General features: G+C 40.3%; 1 protein-coding gene and 1 long non-coding RNA gene across 3 annotated transcripts in view; one reads left to right on the forward strand and one right to left on the reverse strand.

Moving 5' to 3' along the window:
* LOC135705093 (uncharacterized) overlaps nt 1–4,715 on the reverse strand; it is a 142,763-nt gene extending 138,048 nt beyond the window's left edge. Inside the window, exon 1 of the long non-coding RNA XR_010517822.1 lies at nt 4,584–4,715. This is a non-coding gene — a long non-coding RNA (uncharacterized LOC135705093). The remainder of the gene's footprint in view (nt 1–4,583) is intronic.
* A 23-nt stretch (nt 4,716–4,738) lies between these two features.
* The window catches only part of ced-6 (PTB domain-containing adapter protein ced-6), a 34,801-nt gene continuing 15,112 nt past the window's right edge, over nt 4,739–24,427 (forward strand). Inside the window, exons 1-8 of one of the 2 annotated variants that reach the window (XM_065226632.1) lie at nt 4,739–4,879; nt 4,946–5,110; nt 5,174–5,460; nt 18,167–18,414; nt 18,487–18,587; nt 18,655–18,949; nt 19,013–19,128; nt 19,283–19,942. In XM_065226632.1, coding sequence (XP_065082704.1) covers nt 4,739–4,879; nt 4,946–5,110; nt 5,174–5,460; nt 18,167–18,414; nt 18,487–18,587; nt 18,655–18,949; nt 19,013–19,128; nt 19,283–19,942 — 2,013 coding nt within the window. The remainder of the gene's footprint in view (nt 4,880–4,945; nt 5,111–5,173; nt 5,461–18,166; nt 18,415–18,486; nt 18,588–18,654; nt 18,950–19,012; nt 19,129–19,282; nt 19,943–24,427) is intronic. The other variant, XM_065226633.1, reaches the window with a different exon arrangement.

Consider the following 24,427-nt stretch of genomic DNA (forward strand, 5'->3'; position numbering starts at 1 on the left):
TAATTTTTGACTATATACTCATTCAAAGTTTCATATTTCAAAAACTAAATTGTTTGAGCTTCACGCATTTTTTTTTTCTACATTCAATCAAGAATTATCAAAGTAACCCCTAATCAAAATACTGATGTTCGGTCATAAAACTAAAAAAATAGTGCAAATACTTTAATTACAGTTAACTAAATTTCTAACGAATTGATCCTAGGATCCTCAGTACTTGTTTGAAAGATTTGACGCGAACCAGCCTCAGGCTGAAAGCCTCCTTAATAAAGATAAATCAATCAATCAATTGTTTGAAAAAAAAAAATTGCAATACATTCATTGCTGAAAACCATATTTAGAATCAACTTAAAAAAAATATTTATGGTACCCCGTTTTAAGGTAGGGTAAATGATGGCTTCGGCAGCCATCGACTGTTTTCGGCAACCACAATTTAAACGTTATTTTCGCTGTATTTTCTAACTAAAACACTTTGCTGAATGTATTTAAACGATTATTTAGTCTTTCAGCTTCAATGGGGTATCTTCATTTTTATGGCTAAGAAAATCTGTTATGCTAGGTATTTCTTCAAATGAAACATTAGCACATGAAAATACGGCACACACAGTTTAAACGGAAAGGTTGCCGAAGTAAAAGAGGATGCCGACAATAGTCACACTCACCTGAGAAGTTTGGAGTGCCTTAAAAACGTTTTCTACCCGTTTTGGACAGTTCTGTCGATTGGAATGGATAGAATAGCTAGCAGCAGATAAATGTAAACAAACAGACACGTCATATGTGTGCGTGACACTGAGAAAAAGCTAATAGAAGTGCGGAAGCTGCTTAGATTGCCGAGAATACGTAAATTCCCCTACATCGTTTTTAGCTAGCGTATTTTTTCAAGAAACTCGTGGATGTTCATGATTCATATTTCGGTCGCAACACCGAATTCATTCAAACGTTTGGAAAAAAAAAACACGGAGCATTAGGATCAGTTTCATGAACTGACCACTTCTACCGACGATCTGGATCCTCCGGTGAACTATCCCTTGAGCCCCAGCGTCCATATTCCAGTCATAACTTCGAATTCATTCTGATGACATGTCTATGAGTGGTTTCGAAAAAAAACCGCGGAGCTCTAGGATCAGTTTTATGAATTGACCACTTTTCTGGATGTTCCGGATCTTCTAGTTTACCACCCCGGTGTTGTCAGTGTCCAAGTTGCGGTCATAACTTCAAAATCATTCGGATAAGACGTCTATGAGAGGTTTCGAAAAAAAACCGCTGGGTTCTAGCATCAGTTTCATGAATTTACCAGTGTTACGAATGTTTCGGATGTTCCGGAGGACAGTTACATGATCCCCTGCGTCCAAATTCCAGTAACAACAATAAATGCATTATGATAAGAAGTCTATGAGCGGTTCCGAAAAAAAAAAACCCGAATTTATCCACCTATGGTGTGATCAGACCCTTCTTACTTATTCAAGTTTATTTATTTTATTGTCATTATCAGTGACCAAGCCCCCCACCCCCGTGTCATCCAGTGACGCTACGCCATTGCCTGGGGGTACCCGGAATATATCCGGGTGTAGTGAGGCTACCAATCACCTTATCATCGTATTTTAATGTGATTTAATGGGTTTTAATTCAATTCATATTCAAGCAACTTCCTCGGGGTACCCGGAACATGTCCAAGTGTTTCCAATGTGGTCTGGAACACTTAACACGACTTGCATTGATCTTATTTTTGAATTCTGTAGTAATTTGATGTGTCGCATGATGGTTTTGATACGTTTTCCGTTAAATCCAGCGTGAAGGCCCATATTCACCGGATCTTATTCCGGCCATATCTCCGGAACCGGTTCACCGATTCCAAAACCGTTCAATGGGACCCCAAGACCTATCATTTGGCGCCGAGTTTGTCCAAATCGGTTGAGCGGTTGCTGAGAAACGTGAGCGCATTCATTTCGTTACATACACACACACATACACACGTACACACACACACACACACACACACACAGACATGTTCCGATCTCGTCGAGCTGAGTCGAATGGTATATGACACTCGGCCCTCCGGGCCTCGGATCGATAGTCGGTTTTTCAAGTGATATCTATACCCTTCTTTGTAAGAAGGGTAAAAACACGGATCTCTAGGATCAGTTTCATGAATTTGACCACTTTTACGGTTTCGAAAAATCCGGGGAGCTCTAGGTTTTTCCCAAAAGGTGGTCATTTATCTTGTTAATAGCTTTTCAGGAGACACCAGCAAGTTATCGCTTCAAATAAACCTACAAAAAGAGTTTGTCCCCATTAGCTCCAATTCCATATGGTCCGTGTATTCGTCAATACCGGGTCATATTGCATGGCCCCTTTTAACCGTATTATAGGAATCTTGACTGTACAAAGGAATCATACTTGGAAAATCCGTTAAATACCAGAAGTGCTGGAACTAAAACGTGTCTGCCAGCTGTGATCAAATGTGGATGAGATTTGAATTTAAGTATGCTAAGTTGAGCGTTATAGGGGTTTTGATCTAATTTCCGTCTTACTATCCAACAAACAATTTGAGCTGATTAAGCTTTTAATTAGCTGAAGAAGCATATTTTTGTCTTAATAAGCTCTTATTCAGCGCTCAATGTTTGTTGGGTAAGCACATCCCGCACTCTCTTTTTTTAAAGGGTTTGAACAAAACATGGAATGTTTTCATCAAAGATAACTTCTAAATTTATTCACCTTTCCATACGTACCGTTGGATTTGACAAACAGTCAAACAATGTTGAGATATTATTAAAAATCTAGCACTGCTTCTTGATTCTAAATTCGTCCTATGAGTTTCAATTCCGTCCTAACGCATTGAAATGCCATTAGGTTTTCTTCGTCGTTCGGATGATGGTAGAAAAAGTGGATTCGCTAGGAGCGCTTCTTTTGTTTTCAGAACAATGAGTGTAAATATTCATATAATGCGCTGTAATAGGCTTCCCCAACAAACAATTTTAGCTGTAGATTAGCTTATACAGCCAAAATTTGCCTAATGCAGCTAATTTTTGCCTGTATAAGCTAAGCTGCAGCTAAAATTGTTTGTTGGGTCATGTTGTGGCTTATGAACTAACGGATCGGATCAAACGTAATATTGTTTTGTGCATGGTGATTGATATTATTGATGATTTCTGCATGACAGAACGGAAATGGGCGATTTTGACCAAGTAGCGCTCTTCCCCATATGTAGTATATCTGAAATATACTGATATCAAAAATGCATGCAAGCGTTCAATCGTAATGAATTTCTTTAAAGTGACAGTTATTCCGGATCACCCTGTGGTGGACTTGAGATATTTTTTTAATATTCTACATGGGAACCCGTGGATTGTTTTACCTTAAGATACTTAAAAGTGGCAATAACTCGAAGGTTTCTTGAAGTCTTGTACATTTCACAAACTATAATAAACCAAATAATCCGTTATCGTACAGTAACGGACACAGAACTGAAACCAAATTAAGCCCAAGATACACAAACACGTTTACCGAATTCATCATACATGAATTTCTCTATGAGTATATCGACATCAAAGAATTATATTAACCGGTCTAATGGGGTCGATAAAATCAGAAAACACTGGTCACATATGGAGTAAACACACATGAAATATTTCTCTACGAAGGGATGATCATGGTACACCGCTCCTCTCGGGTCATGCCACGAGATGAACATGATACGACCAGCATCACTGTATTCGTGCCATAATATTAAATACAGGGCGGAATAAAGAGATCGAGGGAAAAAAATAAAAACAAAACTGCATGTACACGTTTTTGTTGCGGAATTTCGCGCTTTCCTACCAGCAGCAACCGTCATCAGACAGCGCTTACATCTACATGAAAATATGCACCGGGCATCGCGGGCTGCCTCGCATTCCTCTAGGGGCTTATCATGCTCACACGACGTCAACGACGACTCCGGACCGTCCGTTATCTTGTATCTCGCCGTCCGTTTGTATTAATAGTTGCCCTTTCGTTCATCATTTTCCGCTTCCAGCGTTGAAAAGCTTCCGACGGCGCATTTTAATTTGATTTGTATTTCACTTTCATCGGAAACGCTATGCAACCAAATTCTCGGAAATGTTGCTACGGGCAAACCTTAGGGCAAGTGGTTTATCACTTTGGAAATTCCGGAACTCTGATTTCTGTAAACATAGAGTCATTCGGAATGGCGCGAGCTCTTTGTCGGTCGAATGTGTGTTACAATCAATCCCCATTGACACGAGAGGCGTATTCTATTTAAGTAAGCTTCCTGTCAAAACAATTGATTGGCGAACAAGCGCAATGCAAGATTCTCCACAGTACGCAGTTAGGATCTGGCGCCATCTCTGCCTGCCCAACTGAAACTCAATACTCTCCCACATAAGGCCGCGGCAAATGGCAAGATAAACTCAGCGTGCGCGCCGGCCTGCTCCCTATCAGTAACCGGAAACGTCTCTTCAGGACGTCACGATCATCATCAACAACGGCAGCCGAGCCGCTGCTGATGTCTGACTCAATTGAGACTACTTCGCAGTAGAACTAGTCGTTAACAAACTTATCATTTTGCTCTCATTCTACTTTCAGACGTCGAGTTGATCGAGTTCAACTACGGGGAGCTCGCGGCAGCAGTGATCGTTCTAGAGGCTAGCATTCGCTCGAGATCTGCCTCCGCGTGTCGTCAAGATAGGTCACCATCGCCGTTAGTCGGTACGTTGGACAGTGAAGTGAACGAGGTGCCACGATGGCGTCCACACTGATGTTCTGGAACAAGCAGAACTCCAGCAACCAAAATGGAAACGATGCCAAGAACACAAAGAACGGTCGCAACTGGTTACATGCACCGGACGTGCTGGTCAACGGCCATGTCGCTTATCTAGTCAAAGTAAGTATCCCAACGCCCGAGTGCCAGAATTATTCTCAAACTAACCCGTATTTTTTTCCGAAACAGTTTCTCGGTACCACCCCAGTCGAACAACCGAAGGGCATCGAAGTGGTGAAGGAAGCCATCCGGAGGTTGCAATTTACACAGCAAATGAAGAAAGCGGAAGGCGGCAGTAATGTTAAGACGAAAAAGGTCGAAATTACCATCAGCGTCGATGGTGTTGCGATACAGGTTCGTTGCCTAGTCCCATTCCCTCCCAAGACAGATTGCTAATCGCTCGGATTATTCCACCAGGAACCCCGCACCCAGACGATCCTGCATCAGTTTCCGCTGCACAAAATCTCCTACTGTGCCGACGAGAAGGGAGTAAAAAAGTTCTTCAGCTTTATTGCCAAAACCGGGTCCGGTTCGGCGACGCCATCGCTGAGTGCCACAAGCAGTGACGACACGCACTCGTCGCACTCGGGCGACCAGCAACAGCAGCAGGACGGTGGCCAGCACGAGTGCTTCGTGTTCATCTCGAACAAACTGGCGTCAGACATTACGCTCACGATCGGGCAGGCGTTCGATTTGGCCTACAGGTGAGTATTGCCATGCAACATCGTGCCTCGTGTATCCTCCCGCTGGTTGGTTCTAGAGAGCTTGTTTTGGACCGGGCGCACAGTGGGACGAAATCAAAGAAATTGGGACATGGCCATTTTCGACGAAAATAATGAGTGTAACATTTTGATGTCTTCTAGAATGTTTCTTCGTTTCTTGAGTGGTGAAAATTTTTGATCAAGGGGGGTTGTACACCCCTCCCTTAGCTCAGTCAGAAAAGGTGCAGCTACAAAGCAAGACCATGCTGGAGGTGGCTGGGTGCGATTCCAGGCCCGGTCTAGGAATTTTTCAGGTTGGAAAATTTCTCGACTTCCCTGGAGTACAAACGGCAGTTCCCCCTTAAAAACCGTTTTTTTTTATCATAACTTTCTTGTTTGATTTTTTTTTTTTTCAATGTTCTACAAAGTTGTAATTGCTCTGCACATTTCTGCTGCAGGAAGCAAATCGCTATCTCTGCGTTTAAATATTTTTTAACACTGTCTTTAAGGGGTGTATCTTGCAGGTACCCTAATGTAAATACTTAGTACTTTAATAGAAAATTCATTAGGAATCCCGTTGGAACCCCCTATGAATTGTATGTGTAAAAGTGATGTATAAGTTGCTGAACAAAATAACGTTGATATCAGCTACTAATACCTGCTAACCTGCAAGATACACCCCCTTAAAAATAGCGTTAAAACATTATACAAACGGACATAAATCCTTAAAACAAAGAGATAGCGATTTGTTTTCTCAGCAAAAATGTGAATTTTTAGAGCACTTACAACTTTGTAGAAGAGTTCAAATACATTTTACAATTTAAAAATACATAAACTAAATACGTTCCAGTTTTAAAAAGAATATTTTCGAACCTGGAAGCGTGTATGTAATACCAATATCCTAACACGTCCTAATTTTGTGGTACCGCCCTCTTTATGAAGTTTGGTATGTTGTCCCGATGTCAGTCGTATACTGCCTAACTAAAGCATGTTTCGACATTGCATTCGAAGATTTTCTTGTAGAAAATTACTCGAGGAACATTTTTCTAGAATATTTGAAAACGATATCTTGTTGTCTTACCCTTCGTTTGGGTGGTTTTTCAAATTGAGTACCTCCCTAAAAATCTAGAATTCATGGAAATTCACTATAAAACCCGTAGTATGTGCTGGTATGTTGAGATTTCCATGACGTAATTATTTTACCAATCCATAAAAATGAAAACACTCTAAATCCGACGATTTTAATCATACTTTATTGTTATTTTATTCAATTTAAAAATATTATTGGCCTTTCATTGCCAGAATAACACAACTTTCTAGGACTGAGAAAATTTACCATATTTGACTTTCTTCTTGTCCCCTGAGTAAAAGTCTTGAAACATACTTATATCCTAACACTTCCTAATTTTTTGGTACCGCCATCTTTATGATGGTCGTATACTGAAAACTGATTGGGAAATGCGTGGACGTCACCAGCTAAGGAAATCTAATGTAATCTCGTTCCCAGAGACTCAATCTTGCTTCTTCCCCTTCACATCAGCTAGGGATAGTTAAAAACTTTATTAAGTCATTGGACAAGAAAATGCCAGCGTTTCTATGTTTGCGTGACTTGTTTCAGAAACTAAGACCAGCTAAGCTTAAACAAGGTAGCAAGTAAATATCTATATGATAAAATAATCTTAATTATATTCGTTCGGCAGGAATACTTAATAGCCCGGATATTAGGAAGCTAGAGAAGAGTACAGTCTTCGAAAACAATCTTTTGACGAAGGAAAAAGTTGCCGGCGCCGGTGGTGTAGTGGTAAGCGTGACTGCTTTCTAACACACCAATGGGTCTGGGTTCAATCCCAGCCGAGGTCGGTGGGATTTTTCTGAGACATAAAAATCTCTGGTCACGTCTTCCTTCGGAAGGGAAGTAAAGTCGTTGGTCCCGGCCCATGTGTGTTGAATGTGTGCGATATCCTACGCAGGTGTGGAAGCTGCCTTCCTGCACATTCGATTGCCGTCAATGGATGGCAATCGATGTCCGTCGGTGATTGGCACTAGATTGCGGAACAGAGACCGACGTTAAATAAAGGAAAGAAGGAAAAAGTTGCCTGGAGATGCGCTAAAGATGTGATTCATAATTATTTCGGAACAAATCGGTCTCCAAGATTCCGATCAATTACTGAGAGTATGATAATCGGGCTCAACGATATAAATGTGCACATGTCCCTAAAAATCCATTTCCTGCATTGCTATCTCTAACTCGAAAAACAATTGAGCACCGAAACCGATGAACACGGCGAAAGATTCCAAATGCTGCACCTTTTGAAGCTTGGTATGCATGAAAAAAATGGTATCTCTGTTGACAGAATTATGCTGGAACTTATTTGAAGCCGAGTAATAATGAATAGTTGCAAATTTGGTTTTATTTAGCATTTCCTATAACTTTAGATCTTTGAGTGAGTACTTTATAAGAAAAATCACCAAAATGAGGAATACTAGTATGTGTAATGGTTGTACTGTGAATTTATATGGATTTTATATTTTTGAGCGGGGATGCCCAATTTTAAAAATCACCCAAACGAGGACTAAGACGGCGATATATCGTTTTCAAATATTCTTGAAAAATGTTTCCCTAATCGTTTCCAACAAAAAACTCTCAGACAGCAATATCGTAACATGCTTTAGTTAGGCAGCATACGACCATCATCGGGACAACATACCAAAATTCATATAGAGGGTGGTACTAAAACATTAGGTCGTGCTAGGGTATAAAGGGCCACCCACAATAGTCCGTCACCGTCAGCGTCAACGCATCCGTCATGTACTAAAAATGCTGACGGACGCATTGACGTAGTGCTTGCGTGACGCGTTACGTTTTTACAGTAACATAATCTCGTTTTGATCATTTGTTTTGGTAGAAGATTTAATATGTATTTAAAAAAAAAGTCCGAGCATTCTGAATTTGGGAGGCGATTGGTGAATGGCGAGTTGGATTTGCCAGCACCGGGCAAGTTACCAGGCTCAAATGAAGTAATGCCGTATTTCATTGTTGGGGTGCTGCATTTCCTCTTAAGAATAACTTGCTCCGGCCATATCCAGGTGTTGACCTACCTCCAATTCAAGACAACTTCAATCAACGGCTGTCCAGAGCCAGAAGGGATGGTGATGGGAACGTCAGCGAACCTGGTGAATGGCGTACATTAGTTGTTCCTCTGAGATGTATTAACTCTGCGGCCCTTCAAAGAGACAACAATGCGACACGATCTGCATACGTTAACCGAAATGTGTTGGCCAAACATGTATTCACACAATATTGTTTAAGGATATATCGACAGTGAGCATGCATAAGGGCGAATACGCGATGATCGATTCTCTTCATCGATTTTCTTATTGCATTCTACAGCTAAGCGAAACAATTTTCTAGAATTTGGTCAATGCAGAGTAGTGACAGGTTGTATTGACTATCAAAAGCAACAGCAAACGCACCGAGAAACGTCAAATCTAGCGAGTTATTAACAAAAGAGAAAATCGACGAAGAGAATCGATCATCGCATATAGGCCCTTATGCATGCTCACTGTCGGTATAAAACATTGCAATAGTTTAAATTGTATACAAAGCTATTTCACTAGTTGTATTTTATTGAAAAAAATCACTGGAATTTGTTTGGGAATTGGGGTTAGCCCTTCTTACAAATGCAAATTCCTACTAACAATGTTTTCCATGATGTGTTCAAAGCAACACGGCACAACATACGCTTCTGATTACGCTGATGTAACAAAACAGCAACATGACGCTGTGTCAATTTTGAAAATTTTCAAAATTTAGCACAGCGTCAGCGTTTTAGTACTGACGTGCAGTGAGCGCAACGCATCTTTGTGGGTTGCTAAACGGAATAGCGTTGGCTCAAACCAAGCTGTCAGTTGACGCTGACGGTGACGGTGACGGAGACGGACTATTGTGGGTGGCCCTTAAGTATGTTCTAGACTTTTAATCAGAGGCCAACAAGAAAGTCAAATATGGTGAATTTTCTCAGTCCTGGAAAGTTGTGTTATTCTTATAATCAGGCAAGACCGGTAACATTATTAAAGTGGCATACTATGCACATACAGCACATACTATGGTTTTTATAGTGAATTTCCATGAATTCTAGATTTTTATGGGGGGTACTCAATTTGAAACATTACTCAAACGAGGGTAAGACAACGAGATATCGTTTTTAAATGTAGAAAAATGTTCCACAAGTAATTTTCTAAAAAAAAAACTCTTCGACGACAATGTTGTAACATGCTTTAGTTAGGCCAAAGATGAATACTAAGATGAAAACAGTCAGAAGAAAAACTTTCTATTTTAGTGTTCTCTTTCACGGTCCCTTTCATCCAATGAATACCCCCCGTATGCAAGGTAATTTTGTGGTTTTGCTGCCCCCTCGGTAGAGATGAAATTTTGCGCTCTTTTTTATCAAAATAATCACACCAAAATCAGATATGTCCCATTTTTTAAATTATTCGATTAACATCTAATCGATTATTTTTTGTTCGCTGTGCTGTCATTTTTCCACCAATGAAAGTGCAGCATATGTTTAAAACGATGGGTGATGATCCTCTGGCAGGGCTGGTAGTAGGTCACTTTTTAGTGACTTGGTCACTATTTTGAAGTCTGTCACTAAAAAGTCACTTTTTACACCAAAAAGTCACTAAAGTCACTATTTCCGTAAAAATAGTCACTAAAGTCACTTTTTCACTATTAAAATACAGTGAAATTTAAAAATTTCAACAAAATTAAATTGAGTAGTTGACACTTAGAAAGTCTACAGTATGTAGTTTTAATAAAGTATACATATCTGTTAAAAAAATTGAAAATTTTAACCAGAGTGACCAGTGAACCGCAAAACTTTAGAACACCAGGAAAACTATTGGGAAATGCCTTTCATTTTCGATTAAAAATCGGGGAAAATATACCTCCTTTCCCAGAAAATAAATTGTGAACCTTGGAAACTTTCCAAAGGTATTCGTTTGTGATAGAATTTCAAAAGTCTTTCAATGATGATTAAGAACTTTAAAAAATCCAAAGTAAATTTAGGAGAATTTTAAAGGAATCTAGGATGACACCATGATATATCAGAGAAGAGTAACAAAGTACAAACTACGAAAGTCTCATGTAAAATTAAGTGCTCTGAGGATCGATTTCTTTATCTCCGCTCAAATCTTAAGCCAGGTTTACCCACATAGTTAAACGGGGCTTAACAAATACGAGCGTCGCTTTTGATTATTGTTTAAACTATTAGATACGCAAAATTCAGCTCTGAAACAGTTTAGGAAATAATTCAAATATAATTGAGAGTGAATTTTAACGAGAGTTCTGAAAAGAATGATTGGATTAGGATTCTAGTAACAATTCAAAATTAGTTCTGATGACAATTGCATGAAAAACCTGTGCACTCCAAAGAAAGTTCGAAAAGAATTCTGGGTGATTTCTGAAGATACTTCCAATAGAATTCTTAAGAGTTCGAAATAAATTCCGAGAAGAATTCCAATGGAATCGAATTTTGAGGGTTCAATCTCAAAGGAATTCTGAGAAGATTTTCCAAGTTATTCTGTGATGGATTATTGTTTTGAGGATTCTGAGGAAATACTATGGAAGTTCTAAGGAGAATACGAATTGAATTTCCAATTGAATGCAGGGGAAAAATCCAAGATTATTCTAAACGAAAATGTATGAAATTTCTTAGGTCAGTTGCATGGAAATTCTAAAGAGAATTCAAATAAATTTTAAATGGATTTATAGAAGGATCTTCCAGGGAGTTCCTAGAAGGATCAATAAAAAACGAAAATAATCTACTTTAACTAATCATGTGTTATTACTTCATGCAAGAATTTAACGATTTCCATAGCCGGAGATGATTAACGTCAAATATCAGACTTAAAGTGGAGATTTTATACGATAGATGAGGAGATTAAATTATAGAAATGATAGTTCCGTTATAGTACGGCAGTGTGAAAGTTGTATATACAAAGTAGAAAGCGAGCAAAGGACAATTTTGAGGAAGGTACGAATCGGGTAGTTGTTTACGTCAGGTGGCGACTTGAGTGTGAAACAATCGATAGAACTGGAGGTACATGAGCAAATCGGCAATAATCCCTTTTGTCAGTGGTGGTAGGGGGAAACAACCCTTACCATCCCGCATTAACGGATGAGCTTGATAAAGGAAATGCTCTACCCAATTCGTACCTTCCTCAAAATTGTTCTTTGTTCGCTTTCTACTATACAAATTTTACACTGCCTTACTATAACGGAACTATCAACTCTTTACTTTCATCTTCTCATCTATTGTATAAAATGTCCACTTTAATTCTGATATTTGATGTTAAGCATTTCCAAATACGAAAATAATCTATTACCAAGAATTTTGTTGATTGTTCTGCAAAGAATTTCAAGAATGCAATATTATTTTTGTAAAAGCTTATTTGCCTCTAAGTTAAGAGAAGGGGAATTATTTTAAAAAAGTTCTTGAGATCATTCTGAAGAAATTCTGAAATCAAATGACTTAAAATACTCTTCACATGAGATTCTGTTGTGAAATTCGAATAAATTAGAGGAATTTATGAAATTTGATTTTGAGTTCCATGACATAAAAAGTTTATTTCAATATCAAACCGTGTTTGAATTTTTAAGTTGCCATAGAAAAGGTTACTTATTTTGTATTTACAAGTCACTATTTGGTCACTATTTCCGTAATTTTAGTCACTAAAGTCACTAATATTATACCGCATCAGCACTACCAGCCCTGCTCTGGTGAGGTTAATGCTTATATCAGCATGATATAACCGATTACAAATATTTTAATTTTCTGTTCGTTAATCGATTAATCGATTATTCGAATGAAAATCGGCCATGACTAGATGAATGTGAAACGTCATTTCAAATTTAAGGTCGTACATAAATAATAATACAATTTGAAAGGGACCGGGGCTAATTACAAATTACGTCCCCATGGTAACTGAAATAAACACGAGTGCGGACCGGTTGGTTAGGCAGTATACAACCGACAACAGGACAACATACCAAAATTCATAAACAGGGCGGTACCAAAAAATTAGAACGTGTTAGGGTATAAGTTTGTTCGAGACTTTTACTCAGGGGACCACGAGAAAGTCAAATAAAGCGAATTTTCCCAGTCCTAGAAAGCCTTGTTGCACAGTGTGTATCCATTTGATAACGGTGATGCATACATGCGGGGCTTATTGTAAGTGAAAGTAACCTCGGAATGGGCGTGACTCTCCAGACATTCTGAAATGGGTTGCTGGATCTGCAATAGAGCTATCACTTTCTAACTCCCGGACTAAAGCTGTCTACAATGATCATAAATGCGACATTGTAGAGAGAGTTCTTCCATAATAACACTGCTGGCCAGTGGGGGTTAGGGGTAGAACATTGCAAAATTTGAAAAATTCAAACTAAAAAGTAGAACGGTCTGTGTCTATGGGCACGAACGGAAGCTTGACCTAGGACCGCTAGTGGACGGAACAAATGTGAAGAGCATTTAGTGCTTTTAATTGATCGATCATCTATTATCTTAACTCTTTCCGTTTTTTAATTGTAGGCGTACCAAATTTGTAGTATTTTTTTCAAAGAGAAAGTTGATTCCAAGTTTGGTTACAAGAGCATTTTGTGTGGTCATTGGGGGGGGGGGGGTGATTCTGAATATTCTTGGTGGCCCTAAAATAAAGCTTGGTGACCCTAAAAAGGGCCGTGTTGTTGCCAAAGTTGGTGATGATTTAACCTCAGAAACCGTACAGAGTGCGTCTCTGTCGCTTCAAAGCGTACATCCATGGCCGCTTACGCTTGGCGTGTTCAGTGTAGGTGACAGCATCACGGATCTCATTTTCCAGGAACACCTTCAGCACACCTCGTAAATCAGACCGTAGATACGTTGACACCGCCACGGCGAGCCAGACGACGGAAGAACCTTGCGATGACGCTTGGCGCCTCCTTTACCAAGAACTTTTCCTCCTTTGCCTCGACCAGTCATTGTTGCTTGTTAAGTAGAAGCGTGGACTACCTAACCTGCCACCACCTTCCTACTGCTGCTATTACTACTTCAGCTGCCTGCTCACCACGTCGTTCAAAGCGAAAATGAGTTGAGGCTTTTTTCGTTTTTTTTTTACTTTAAATGATCTTTGTTTCTTGTATTTGTGTGGTTTACATGTATTACTTATCAAGTGACACAGATGCGTCTTTTCAACTTTAGTTCTTTTGAAATTTCAATTATTATTAATTACAGTTCCTAGTCCTATCAGGCCTGTTTTAAGAATGACCACCTTGGTGGGATTGAATTGTTTTAAATTAGAAAAAGGAGACTACTTATAACTACTATTTACAACTTCAATTAACCTACAACTACTATATACACCTAATCTACTATATACAAATTGCTTTTAAAAACATGTTCTGATATATTACATTTTTGTTCAAATTAAGTCTTAATTTCGTTAATTCTGGAATCTATTTTGGCAATGCCTGCCTTTTCGTGTAAATTTTTTATTCTAGTGTCGAAAGCACGACCAAGAACCATCCTCAGCACTCTATTCTGAGCGACCTGAATTGTGTTCCTGTGAGTCTGTGCACATGATTCCCACACCGGAGCTGCGTATTGAGTTGAGGCTAGACAGCAGCGCTGTTTGATGTCTTTTCAGGTTAAAGAAGAATGATGTGCACCAAGTGGTACTCGATTATGACGACTGGGTTTGGGAAGAACGATTATTTCATGAAAGCAGCGATAAAATTATCTCTTTTTATTTGTACACTGACATTACCACTTTTTCAATAGTTTCTTGTCATTGCCATAGATGCGTAGATATATTTCTGATCGATTGGTAATAAAATTATTGAAATTGGTTCATGGGCAACTGAGTTATTAATGTTCAAAATCTTTCATAATTTTGTTTCATGTTCCATTTTAGGTTTTCACAAAGTGTACCCCCAGTATAGAAATTAAAGACGTAGTCCTACGTCAAAAGTTATGGTAAAAAACGGTTTTTAAGGGGGTACTACCATAGAGATAACTCTAAGACAAGTAGGTCCCGAAGAAACGTGCTCAACTTTTTGGCTCACCTCTGGTACTATCTTCGGTCCCAAGCTTGTCGAATCACCCCTAGAAACATAGGAAAAACCAATAACCCCTCATTTTATCTGTCAAACTTTCATAGCGAATCAAAACAAACATTGCGTAGTACTAGAATTTCGACTAGAATAGGGTACGTTAATCGTTTGCTTGGGACCAATAGACTACTAAAGTGGTGAGCCAATTTAAAATCGTTAGTTTCGTATTGATTGTTGGTACTACCATAGAGGTAACTCTAAGACTAGTAGGTCCCCAAGAAACGTGCTCAACTTTTTGGCTCAGCTCTGGTACTATCTTCGGTCCCAAGCTAATCGATGCACCCCTCGAAACATAGGAAAATCCACTAACCCCTCGAAACATAGGAAAATCGACGAACCCCTCATTTTATCTGTCAAACTTTCATAGCAAATCAAAACAAACATTGTGTAGTACTAGAATTTCGACTAGAATGGGGTAAATTAATCGATTTGCTTGGGACCAATAGGCCAACCTCGTCCACTTGAGAGATAGAAAATTGTTGTCTTCGACAAAGTTTATTCAAATGACTTTATCTACAATGTTTTTATCGATTTTAACAAGACTTAAAAAAGTTATTTTTTTTTATCTTAGTGTATATCCCAAGGGGTGGTCACTTTACACACTTATTTTGCGTCAACATTTTTCTCAGTGTGCCTTAAGTGTGCCGCGCTGTACCAAGAGTGAATAATTGTATGTTTGGCAACCCGGTATTTTGACAATTCAAATGTTTTTTTTTTGTATATTAAACCGTACGAGCTGTCGAAGACAATAGCCACGTCAACGCCAGATCAACAGAATGGGCTACTGCGCAGCACTCTGATCGGCTCAGTTCCGTCTCCCGTATGTCGCAGTGCGATGAAGATTTAATCCACGGAGAGTACAGCAAACATTACACGCTGGTGAGGAACATTGGGAATGCACTCATTGAACATTCTGCACCGGAACATCAAAGATGAGGACGTTATCATCGATCACCATTTCCATATCAAGCTGATTGACTTCGGATGTACGAACGACAGGAAGGGCAACTTTTTTTTACCTTTCTACGGCACGACCGAATACTGCAGTCTGGAAGTGTTGGTAGGCAAGCGCTACTCTTGAATTGAAAATGTGGGCTCTCTGTGTGACACTGTACGTGTTGTTGTTCTTCGCGAACCCATTCGTGGACGTTGAGGGAATCCGTTGACAAGAATCCCATAACCCGGATCACCATCCAGGAGCTACTGGCGGCGGAATGGATGACGCAGGAAATCAATTCGTCACAGTTCAATTTTCCCACAATTGTCCCCTGCTAACCGTACGAAATCAATCCGTAGAAGTGCTACGTAGATGCAAATATCTGCTCCAACCAGACGGGACTGTCCATTTCACCGCACAGCCTTTCGATATTGGATGATGTCTTTGGTGAAGATGAGGATGAGCATGTCCTATGTCGAATAAGTCAGAAAATTTATTAAAAAAATGATTTACTGCTATTTAATTAATATGTTTTTGGATTCATTTTTAATATTCAAAGTGTTTTTATATTACTTTATACGCGAAGTTAGCGATTTTCAGAGTTGGTTGAAAATGCTAACATGGAGCTTTAGTATTTATTAGCTAGAGAATGATCTTTAGAAGAGAGTAGGTGGATAGTTCCGTTAGAGTACGGCAGTATGAAAATTGAATAGAAGTTGAAAATGAGCGAAGGGCCATTAATGCGACAGCACATTTTTTGGCTGTAGACTTGAAGACATACTTCAAGTCTCCTCGTACATCGTACGGGTTAGGCAAAAGATGTGCGTCTAACTTTAAAAAACTGTCGCATTAATGGCCTTCTATGTATTAATAGCGTATCTATGTCTGGAGCTCTACAACAGGCAATGTTAGTGAATTTTTTGCTTCAAAATCCTTGAAACTTCTGGAAGTCAATACAGAAGTTCATAAACTTCCCAATTCCGTGGCAGTTTCTGTACTCCTGCATTGGCTTTCAAAGATGTATATTAATCCACCCGGTCATCGTCGTGATGTCGGCATCTTCCGTTACTCCGGTTGCGGATCATAGCATTAAGGGTGAGTTGGAGGATCCGGCGAAATTATTTGTTTTGAATACCAAAAATTGTTTGTGTCAACAATCAAATTTTGACACATCCTCACTGCGCATTAGACTGATGCAAAATTTGACTTTTTCGCTCCACAATACTTAAACGATTCCAAATCGGATACTGACTAACCCTCAAAATTTGAACCCCTTTGGTGAGAAACTGAGATGGCACAAACCATTTGAAGTTTGTATGGGAATTACTATGGTAAAATCAAGATTTTTGTTCATGTCTATCTTATAATTCACCATATTAGTCTGCTTCCGAAGCTTTCAACTGTACTTGTAGCTACAACTTTGCCGAAGACCACTTTTTGATTTAATGCAAGGATCGAAAGTTATCAATGGCTCAATGCGCTGATGTCTAATGATCATGCTCAATCAACTGCTCAGCAGGCAACATTGGTGTTTCTGGGGCGTTGAATAGGACACAAAAATCATGGCTACTATGTCACACTGCAAAATACAGTGTTGCCTACAGAGCAGCTGCTTGATCATGTCATAAGTTTACCAATCTCTTAAATAATTAATAACTTTGTCCCATCTCGTTTTGCATAGAAACGATCATCAGCAAAGTTGTAGCTGAGAAAATTTTCTTTAATAATGGCTATCGAACTGTTTCGCAGCTGAATATGGAAAAAGACTAGAAGGCAATGAACAAAAAGTTGAGATTTCCCATAGTAATTTACATGTAAACTTCAAATGGCTTGTGCGAAGTCTGTTTCTAACCAAATGAGTTGTAACTTTGGGAGGCTAATCAGGACCCGATTTGAAACCATTTAAGCACTGTGGAGCGAAAAAGTCAAATTTTGCATCAGTCTACTGCGCATGCGCAGAAATAATGCAGTGATGTCAGTTACTTTAGAGATCACAAAAAAATATGTACCATGAGTGCCAAATGAGTGAGCCATGGTGTGCCCTACTGTGTTTTTGGCACACTATGCTGAGTGACCTACCCCTTGGTATACCCCACGTAAGCAAAAAATTCACCACTCAAATAAAGAACTCAAAAATTAAAGAAACATTCTAGAACACTTCAAAAGGCTACACTCAATAGTTTCGTCACAAATGGCTATGTCTCATTTTTTTTTTATTCCGTCCCCCTATGGGGCTGAAAGTTTGTTAAATTTAAGACATTTAAGGTGCAATTTACTTTGAAGCATTTTCGATAAATTGAAAAGCAGTTTTTTCCGGCACATCATTTCAGATTGCGAAAATCTCGCGTCATTATATTCCTTTAATTATTTTACACAAAATGCTCAATGTAAATTGCACCAACTCAGTTAAAGAAATTACCAATCGGTGATCCCTCATGTATTCTGATTCAACTCCATGTCAACGCAATATAAAATTCAAATCACAACATTTCTTAAATTGGCTGTCTTCTATTGCTGAAGGCGTTTCTTGGATTTACCTATTATTTTAACAATTTAAAGAAGAAGATTACCTGTTTTCAAACGTCGTTAATCCTACAGCCTCCTTGTTCTCTCACCCCGTCCAGGCGTTACGTGACCGACAGCGGCAAGTCCATCGAGGCGACAAAACTGCAATCCCAGAACAAGCAGCTGGAACACACAGCCAGCGCGTACCGCCAGCGGTTGAAAGACCTGTCGGAGCTCGTTCCCAAGCCGGACTTGGACAAGCTCCTGCTGAGGCTCGGACTGCGGGACATCTGCGAGGTGCCCGCAATTGAGAATGGCATCGACAGCCACATGGCCACCGTCAATGGCAGTAAGACGCCTGACTTGGGTAATGTATCTGGTGAAATTCTCTCAACGGCCATAGGAAGCTACAACGAGCGGGTATTTTCCGATTTCGCAGGCATTGATGTATCGTTACCAAACAACGACGATCAGCTGCTGATCGAAACATCGCCGAAGCACTTTGCTCCGATCGTCCCGCCAAGAAACATTCAGAATCAGGTTGGTTGCCGCCGACACAGTTAAACTGAAGTCGTCTACTAACACACTATATTGTTCCTTGTTGCAGATCAACAGCACACTGGAAGCCTTCAAACCCTCGGCGGGCAACAAGATGGAAGGCCTGCTGTTGAATTCCGACTCGGACAGTGATTTCGATCCACGTGCACCGGATAACGATAGTCCATCGATCGGAGGCAACAAGATCAGCAACGATCTGTTTGGATTCGAACCACCAAAGCAGAGCTTAGGTCAACAACTGTTCACCACCAACAACAACAACAACAACAACCATACTGGTTTCACGAACGGCAATAACGGAACTACCAATGGGTTCGGCGCACCCATTAGCCCTCCTCCGATTTGTAAGCATTGAACTCCGCACAGTTGTGATTCGAAGGTTAATTTTGCTTTCTTGTATCTTGCAGTGGCTCCTCCTCCACAGAAATCTGCACCACGAAGGACAACTCCAGCACATCCGAACAATGGCAACGGATATCAGGACTTGTTCGGCTCGGCACCGTTCAACCCACAGGCGCAAGAGGTGAGTCTTTAACGATTTATATTCCCTTACTTTCTCAACTGAAAACTAGAATCAAGCATTTCATGGGTTTAGAGAGTAGTGATAACAAATCTAGTCCAAAATACTAGCAAGTAGTCTTGTTGCTTAACACAATTTCGAACCTCCACCATGACAGGACACACCATTCGACAGCTCATTCGAAGAGGCGGCATTTTCGGTGAATTGTAACTCGACCGCTCTGTCGGCCAGTTCCTTTTCCGAAGAGATGCGAATCCTGGCCGACAACTCGTCCAAACTGGACAGCGTACTAGCGTTGAACAATGGTCCCCGGCATGCTTCCTCGACGCTTCCCGTCGTGAATCCTATTCCCGGTCCGACGCAACCCACGACCACCACCACCACCACCACCACAATTGGTGCCAAACTGAATCCATTCACATCGTTGGCCGCTCCGGCCAAAAGTGTCCTCCGGGGAAATCCACTGACCACGGTCATGAACGGTCACGCCTCGTACGATGTGTTCCAGAACGCGTCCGACGGTAGTATCTCACCCGCATTCGCACCTCATTCATCCGTTGGTACCGTTGCCACCCAACAACCGGAATCGGAAGCCCTCTTCCAAGATTTTGCTTTATCGGCTTTTAATGAATTTAAAAAAGATGTAAGCAATTCCACCGCGCACCGACGCAGTGCATTTGGCGTGGCCAGCAAGACAACGGCGGCGGAATTCGGCACGGGTGGCAAGGGTGCTCCCATTAATACCGGCACTGTGGGCAGTCACAATCTGAACGGTGCACGTGTGATCATGGCCAACGGGACACAGTTCCACGAGAAGGTACTTTTTTTTTCATTCGAAAGTCTGATTAGTTTTTTTTTTCCTGTTGGTGTGTCCTGGGATATCTATCGGAACTTTCGTCGAACTGTGTGCCGTCATTCTCAGCTTGTACATGGCTCCGTACATAAATAACGTAACGGTAAATTTGAGGAAAATCATCCGCGTTATGCAATTTATGGGACGAAGCCTGCTTGTTTAGACGTTAGCGTGTCTGTGTATGTGTCTTGTTGTATTGTCCGTTTGTGATGTCCTTGTTTTATTTCCAGCATGCTTGCTTGGATTCATACTAAATTATGTATAGCTAAAGAACATAGCGCGAGCATGTCTCACGTCTTGGACAAATATAAAATCCGATAGAAAACAAACGAGATTATGTCAGGCGTAACATGTGATTACGGCACAAAAGCATTTGTAAACAAACTTTCTAAGGCCCTTTACACGCGAACCGAAGTACGCTCACGCAAACCAACAACATCGTCGGATAGGGGCAACTCTCACCTTTCCGAAAGTGGTACTGGTTTTCGTGGGCGTACTTTGGTTCACGTGTAAAGGGCCTTAGAAAGGTTGTTTACAAATGTTTTTGTGCCGTAATCACATGTTACGCCTGAAATCAGGTTCTTCACCGGCGCTTAAATTTTAGGCCAGATTCAGGCCAGGTGAATTAATTGATTTGATCGTTTTCTTATTGCAGATAAATTCACGAACACTAATGGAGTTTTAAAAAAGCATTGAAAAAAAAATTTAACCCTGGGAGCGCCTTCTGGCTACGTATCTGCTCCATCACCGCTGATATTTTGGATTTCGCCATATTTTAGCATGTCGAGTCTGAAAATAAACATAGATTTTAAAACTAGTAAGGGAAGGTAAGGGAAAATGTTCTACGCATATGATCAAATCTCAAAGATTACTGAGTTATTGAACCTTTTCTGTTTTGGTCTATGCTAGCCATAAATTGGTCCTCACTCAAAAACTATGTCGTTTAGCACAAAACTCTTGCCTCTATTGGACAGCTTGGTACATTCCTACGTAATAGTGTCATTTCTACTTCAAGTAAGCAGCATTTAGACACATTTTAGGGATAAACGAGTCTACTCCTACGGGTTTTCCCCTTATTATTTTAAAAAATACGTTATAAAGTGTATTGTTTTGTCTAACCAAAAGATGTCTCTAAATACGCTCTACAACTCTCTCTTTGACACCAATTTACTATCTTGTTTAGTTTTGTCACAATTTCGTACTAAACACATCATGTTGGGTCTTTAAATAACGGTTGCGTAAAACACGAATTCAACCCCACCGTGCGTTGCTGTTGACGTCTGTCTGCAGCGCGCATAGCACACTTGACTTTGTTAATAATCAGAACTCTTTATTTTATCTTCATACAGTTCTTGTCACTTTAAAAGACTACCTTTTACTCACCACGCCAAGCGCAGTAACAGCTAACGGCGTATAACGATGCCCACCAAGGTTGTCACTCAGGGTGGTAGCTCTCCCCCTTTAATTCAAGCTGATGATGTAATCTTCCAAGTGTTTCGGAAGCCGACGCTCTCTAACTGATCTGGGAGACTTCGATGTTGATGGCTCAACTGTTGGTGGATTGGAGTTCGTTGAACGAGTCTCGAAGAATACGTCGTCGTCTGAACTGTCATCCTGATGCTGACTAATTTTAACCTGTTCCTGTTCAATCGTATTCTGTTGTGCAGCGGTCTGCTGTGCTGAAGAACGCCGCATGAGTTCGAAGTCATCCACCAGGATGTCCAATTGAGATGGTATTGATACCGGCTTAAGTATATGATCACATCTAGGTCGAAGCTGGTTCACGTGGGACCGAATAAGCTTCCTCCGACCTGACTGGTAATCGAGCAGAACGTTGAAATTGACTCCTCCAATTGCTTCAAGGACAATGTGGGAAGTCCATTTCCATTTGTTCGTATTCGTAGACTGTGGAACCCGATGTAAACTTTGGACTCTATTCATCAGACTTACTATTGAACGCTGATGGCCGAACGAGATCCAATGTTGTATGCATCGGTCTACCCAGCATTTCCTCTGAAGGTGACTTACCAGCAAGAGTTGTTCTTGGCGTAAAACGGTACACTTGTAGAAAAGTTTGAAGCGCTTCGACTGATGGAACTTCTTCCCCCTCAACAATTTTGTGCAACGAGCGTTTTAGGGTGTCGACAAAGCGTTCTGCCTGGCCATTCGCCTGAGGGTGATATGGCGCTGTACGAATGTGGATGATTCCGAGCTGCTGACACATCTTCTTGAATTCAGCACTACAGAACTGCGTTCCGTTGTCTGTGACAATGTTCTCCGGAATATCGAATCTGACAAAAGTTTCCTGAAGAAATCAGATCGTGACAGCTGCTGTCGTCAAGCGTGTTTGCAAAATTTCTGGCCATTTCGAATATGAGTCCACTATGACTAAGTAGTTCATTCCGTCAAGTGGCCCTGCGTAGTTTAGATGGATTCTCTTCCATGGACCGTCTGCTCTTGGCCACGGTTGAGGTTGATAATGTACCGGAGATTTTGCTGTACTGGCACAAATGCAACACCGACGAATCAGATCCTCAATATCATTATCGACGTTCGCCCAGTACACTACACTGCGAGCGATGGCTTTCATCCTTTCCATGCCTTGGTGACCACGATGAAACTGCTTAGAATGTGTTCCCGAGCAAAGCTGAAGATCAAATTGAAATCAAAATTTGCTTTGTAACTTATTTTGAATACCGTGATGGTACCATATTCTGCGCACTTAAGACATTTTCTACAAAAAAAGAGTTTCTAGAAAAATTCAGCATTGTTTTGAAATATTTTGATTTAGTATTTGTATAGCTCTAGCATGTAGGTATACATAAAAAATATAAATGTTGATCTAATGAAAAACGGTAACATGAAACAAAGTATTTTTTGAGTATGTGATGATGTTCCTAATTCTGCGCTTCATTTTTCAAATGTTCCATATTCTGCGCACTGTGTTTCTAATTTTGCGCACAAAAAAAACAGCATGTAAAATCATGGTATTTATTCTTGTATGAGTATTAAGCATTTATGTACAAAAAAATTAATCAACTTTTCTTGGAAATCTTTCATAAAGCAAACTTTATCATAATTTAAACTTTATCACTTTTTTCACAACTGTCTATTCAATTTCTGCCAAATTAGTACCAGCTCCTTCAGCCTTTTCCTTAAAGCTTTCGCTTGCGTTTTCCAGTAAGTGTTTCCAGCTTTTTCTTCGCTGCCAAACTTTTTTCTTCTCGAATGGCCTTCCTTTGTTCTTTTCTTGCTCTTGCGTATGCTTTTCTAATTCCATCGTTTCAAAATAAGCCTTGAATGCCTCACTCGTAGCCACATATGGAGGTCGTGGTTTATACTTCTTTAATTTACGAGTTTTACGCGCCGCAGAAGAGGGTACTTGAAAAGCTTTGTCGAAAAAGTCATCGTCGATGCCATGTTCTGGTTCTGCAATGTGCGTGGTTCCAATATTCACGTTTGAAGAATCTGTCACTGATTGATGCTGACTTCCACCTGCTTCTTGCATACAATCCGGACGACCGGTACCTGGGTCAATAGCGCTTCTGATAATGGGTTCCCCAACGATAGAATGGCAATCATCTGAAAATATCAATTATGGGAAATAAATATACTAAATTGGTACGTTCTCATAAACAATATTACCGATGCAATCACCAGAAGCACGAAAATTTTCCATCGCCAAAGGGTTTCCTTGGCTGATATCACCTGTTTCCAACGGAGAAGGATCTTTTTCGACAGTGCTTTGAAGTTGGTACTTAACAAGAAGCTTTCGTCGATCGGCTGAAAATATTGTTGCATGCATGATTAGGAAAACTGTAAATGTCATAGTAAGATACTACCGTCTAGATCAAATTCCTCGAATCCACGGAAGCAATCGTCTTCTGACGAAAAAGTCGTTGTAACTTTCAACAATTTCTCAGATTCTACATCTTGTTTTACACGTTGCCACACGTAAAACAAATTAGCGTCTCCAACCTGTCCTGGCCATTGTACCTTTTTTTGATTTTGTTCAAAATTCTTCAGTTGTCGCAATGTGAGATGTGATTCTAATCCGTCCAAGATAACAGTCGCATTGGAAAATGGGCTAGCATCTGATACGGAAGAGCTTGTGGTTTGAACCGTAATGCTGTGCTGGATTTCCGTATTTAGAAGCATCTCGTAGTTGACAGCGTCTGGATCCCACGGCAATAATCCACATTTGCGAAATCCGTTTTTGATATTTTTTGCCATATTTGGAATATTATCAACAGCCCGTTTTAGCAACGGCGTAAACTCGTGCCTTTTTATGGGTTCACCAGCATGGAAAGTGCGCCACTCAATAAGATGCTTATTCCACTGCACTTTCAACCCTCTGAAAAACGACACATCTAATGGCTGCAGTACATGGGTGGAATTCGGGAAGAGACAAATCAGTACAATCTTTTTAGCTCGACAAAACTCTGTTGT

Source organism: Ochlerotatus camptorhynchus, unplaced genomic scaffold (assembly GCF_037179485.1).
Source record: "Ochlerotatus camptorhynchus isolate MF236.1 unplaced genomic scaffold, CSIRO-AGI_Acam_v1.1 ptg000257l, whole genome shotgun sequence".
In the NCBI taxonomy this organism is placed as follows: Eukaryota; Metazoa; Arthropoda; class Insecta; order Diptera; family Culicidae; genus Ochlerotatus; species Ochlerotatus camptorhynchus.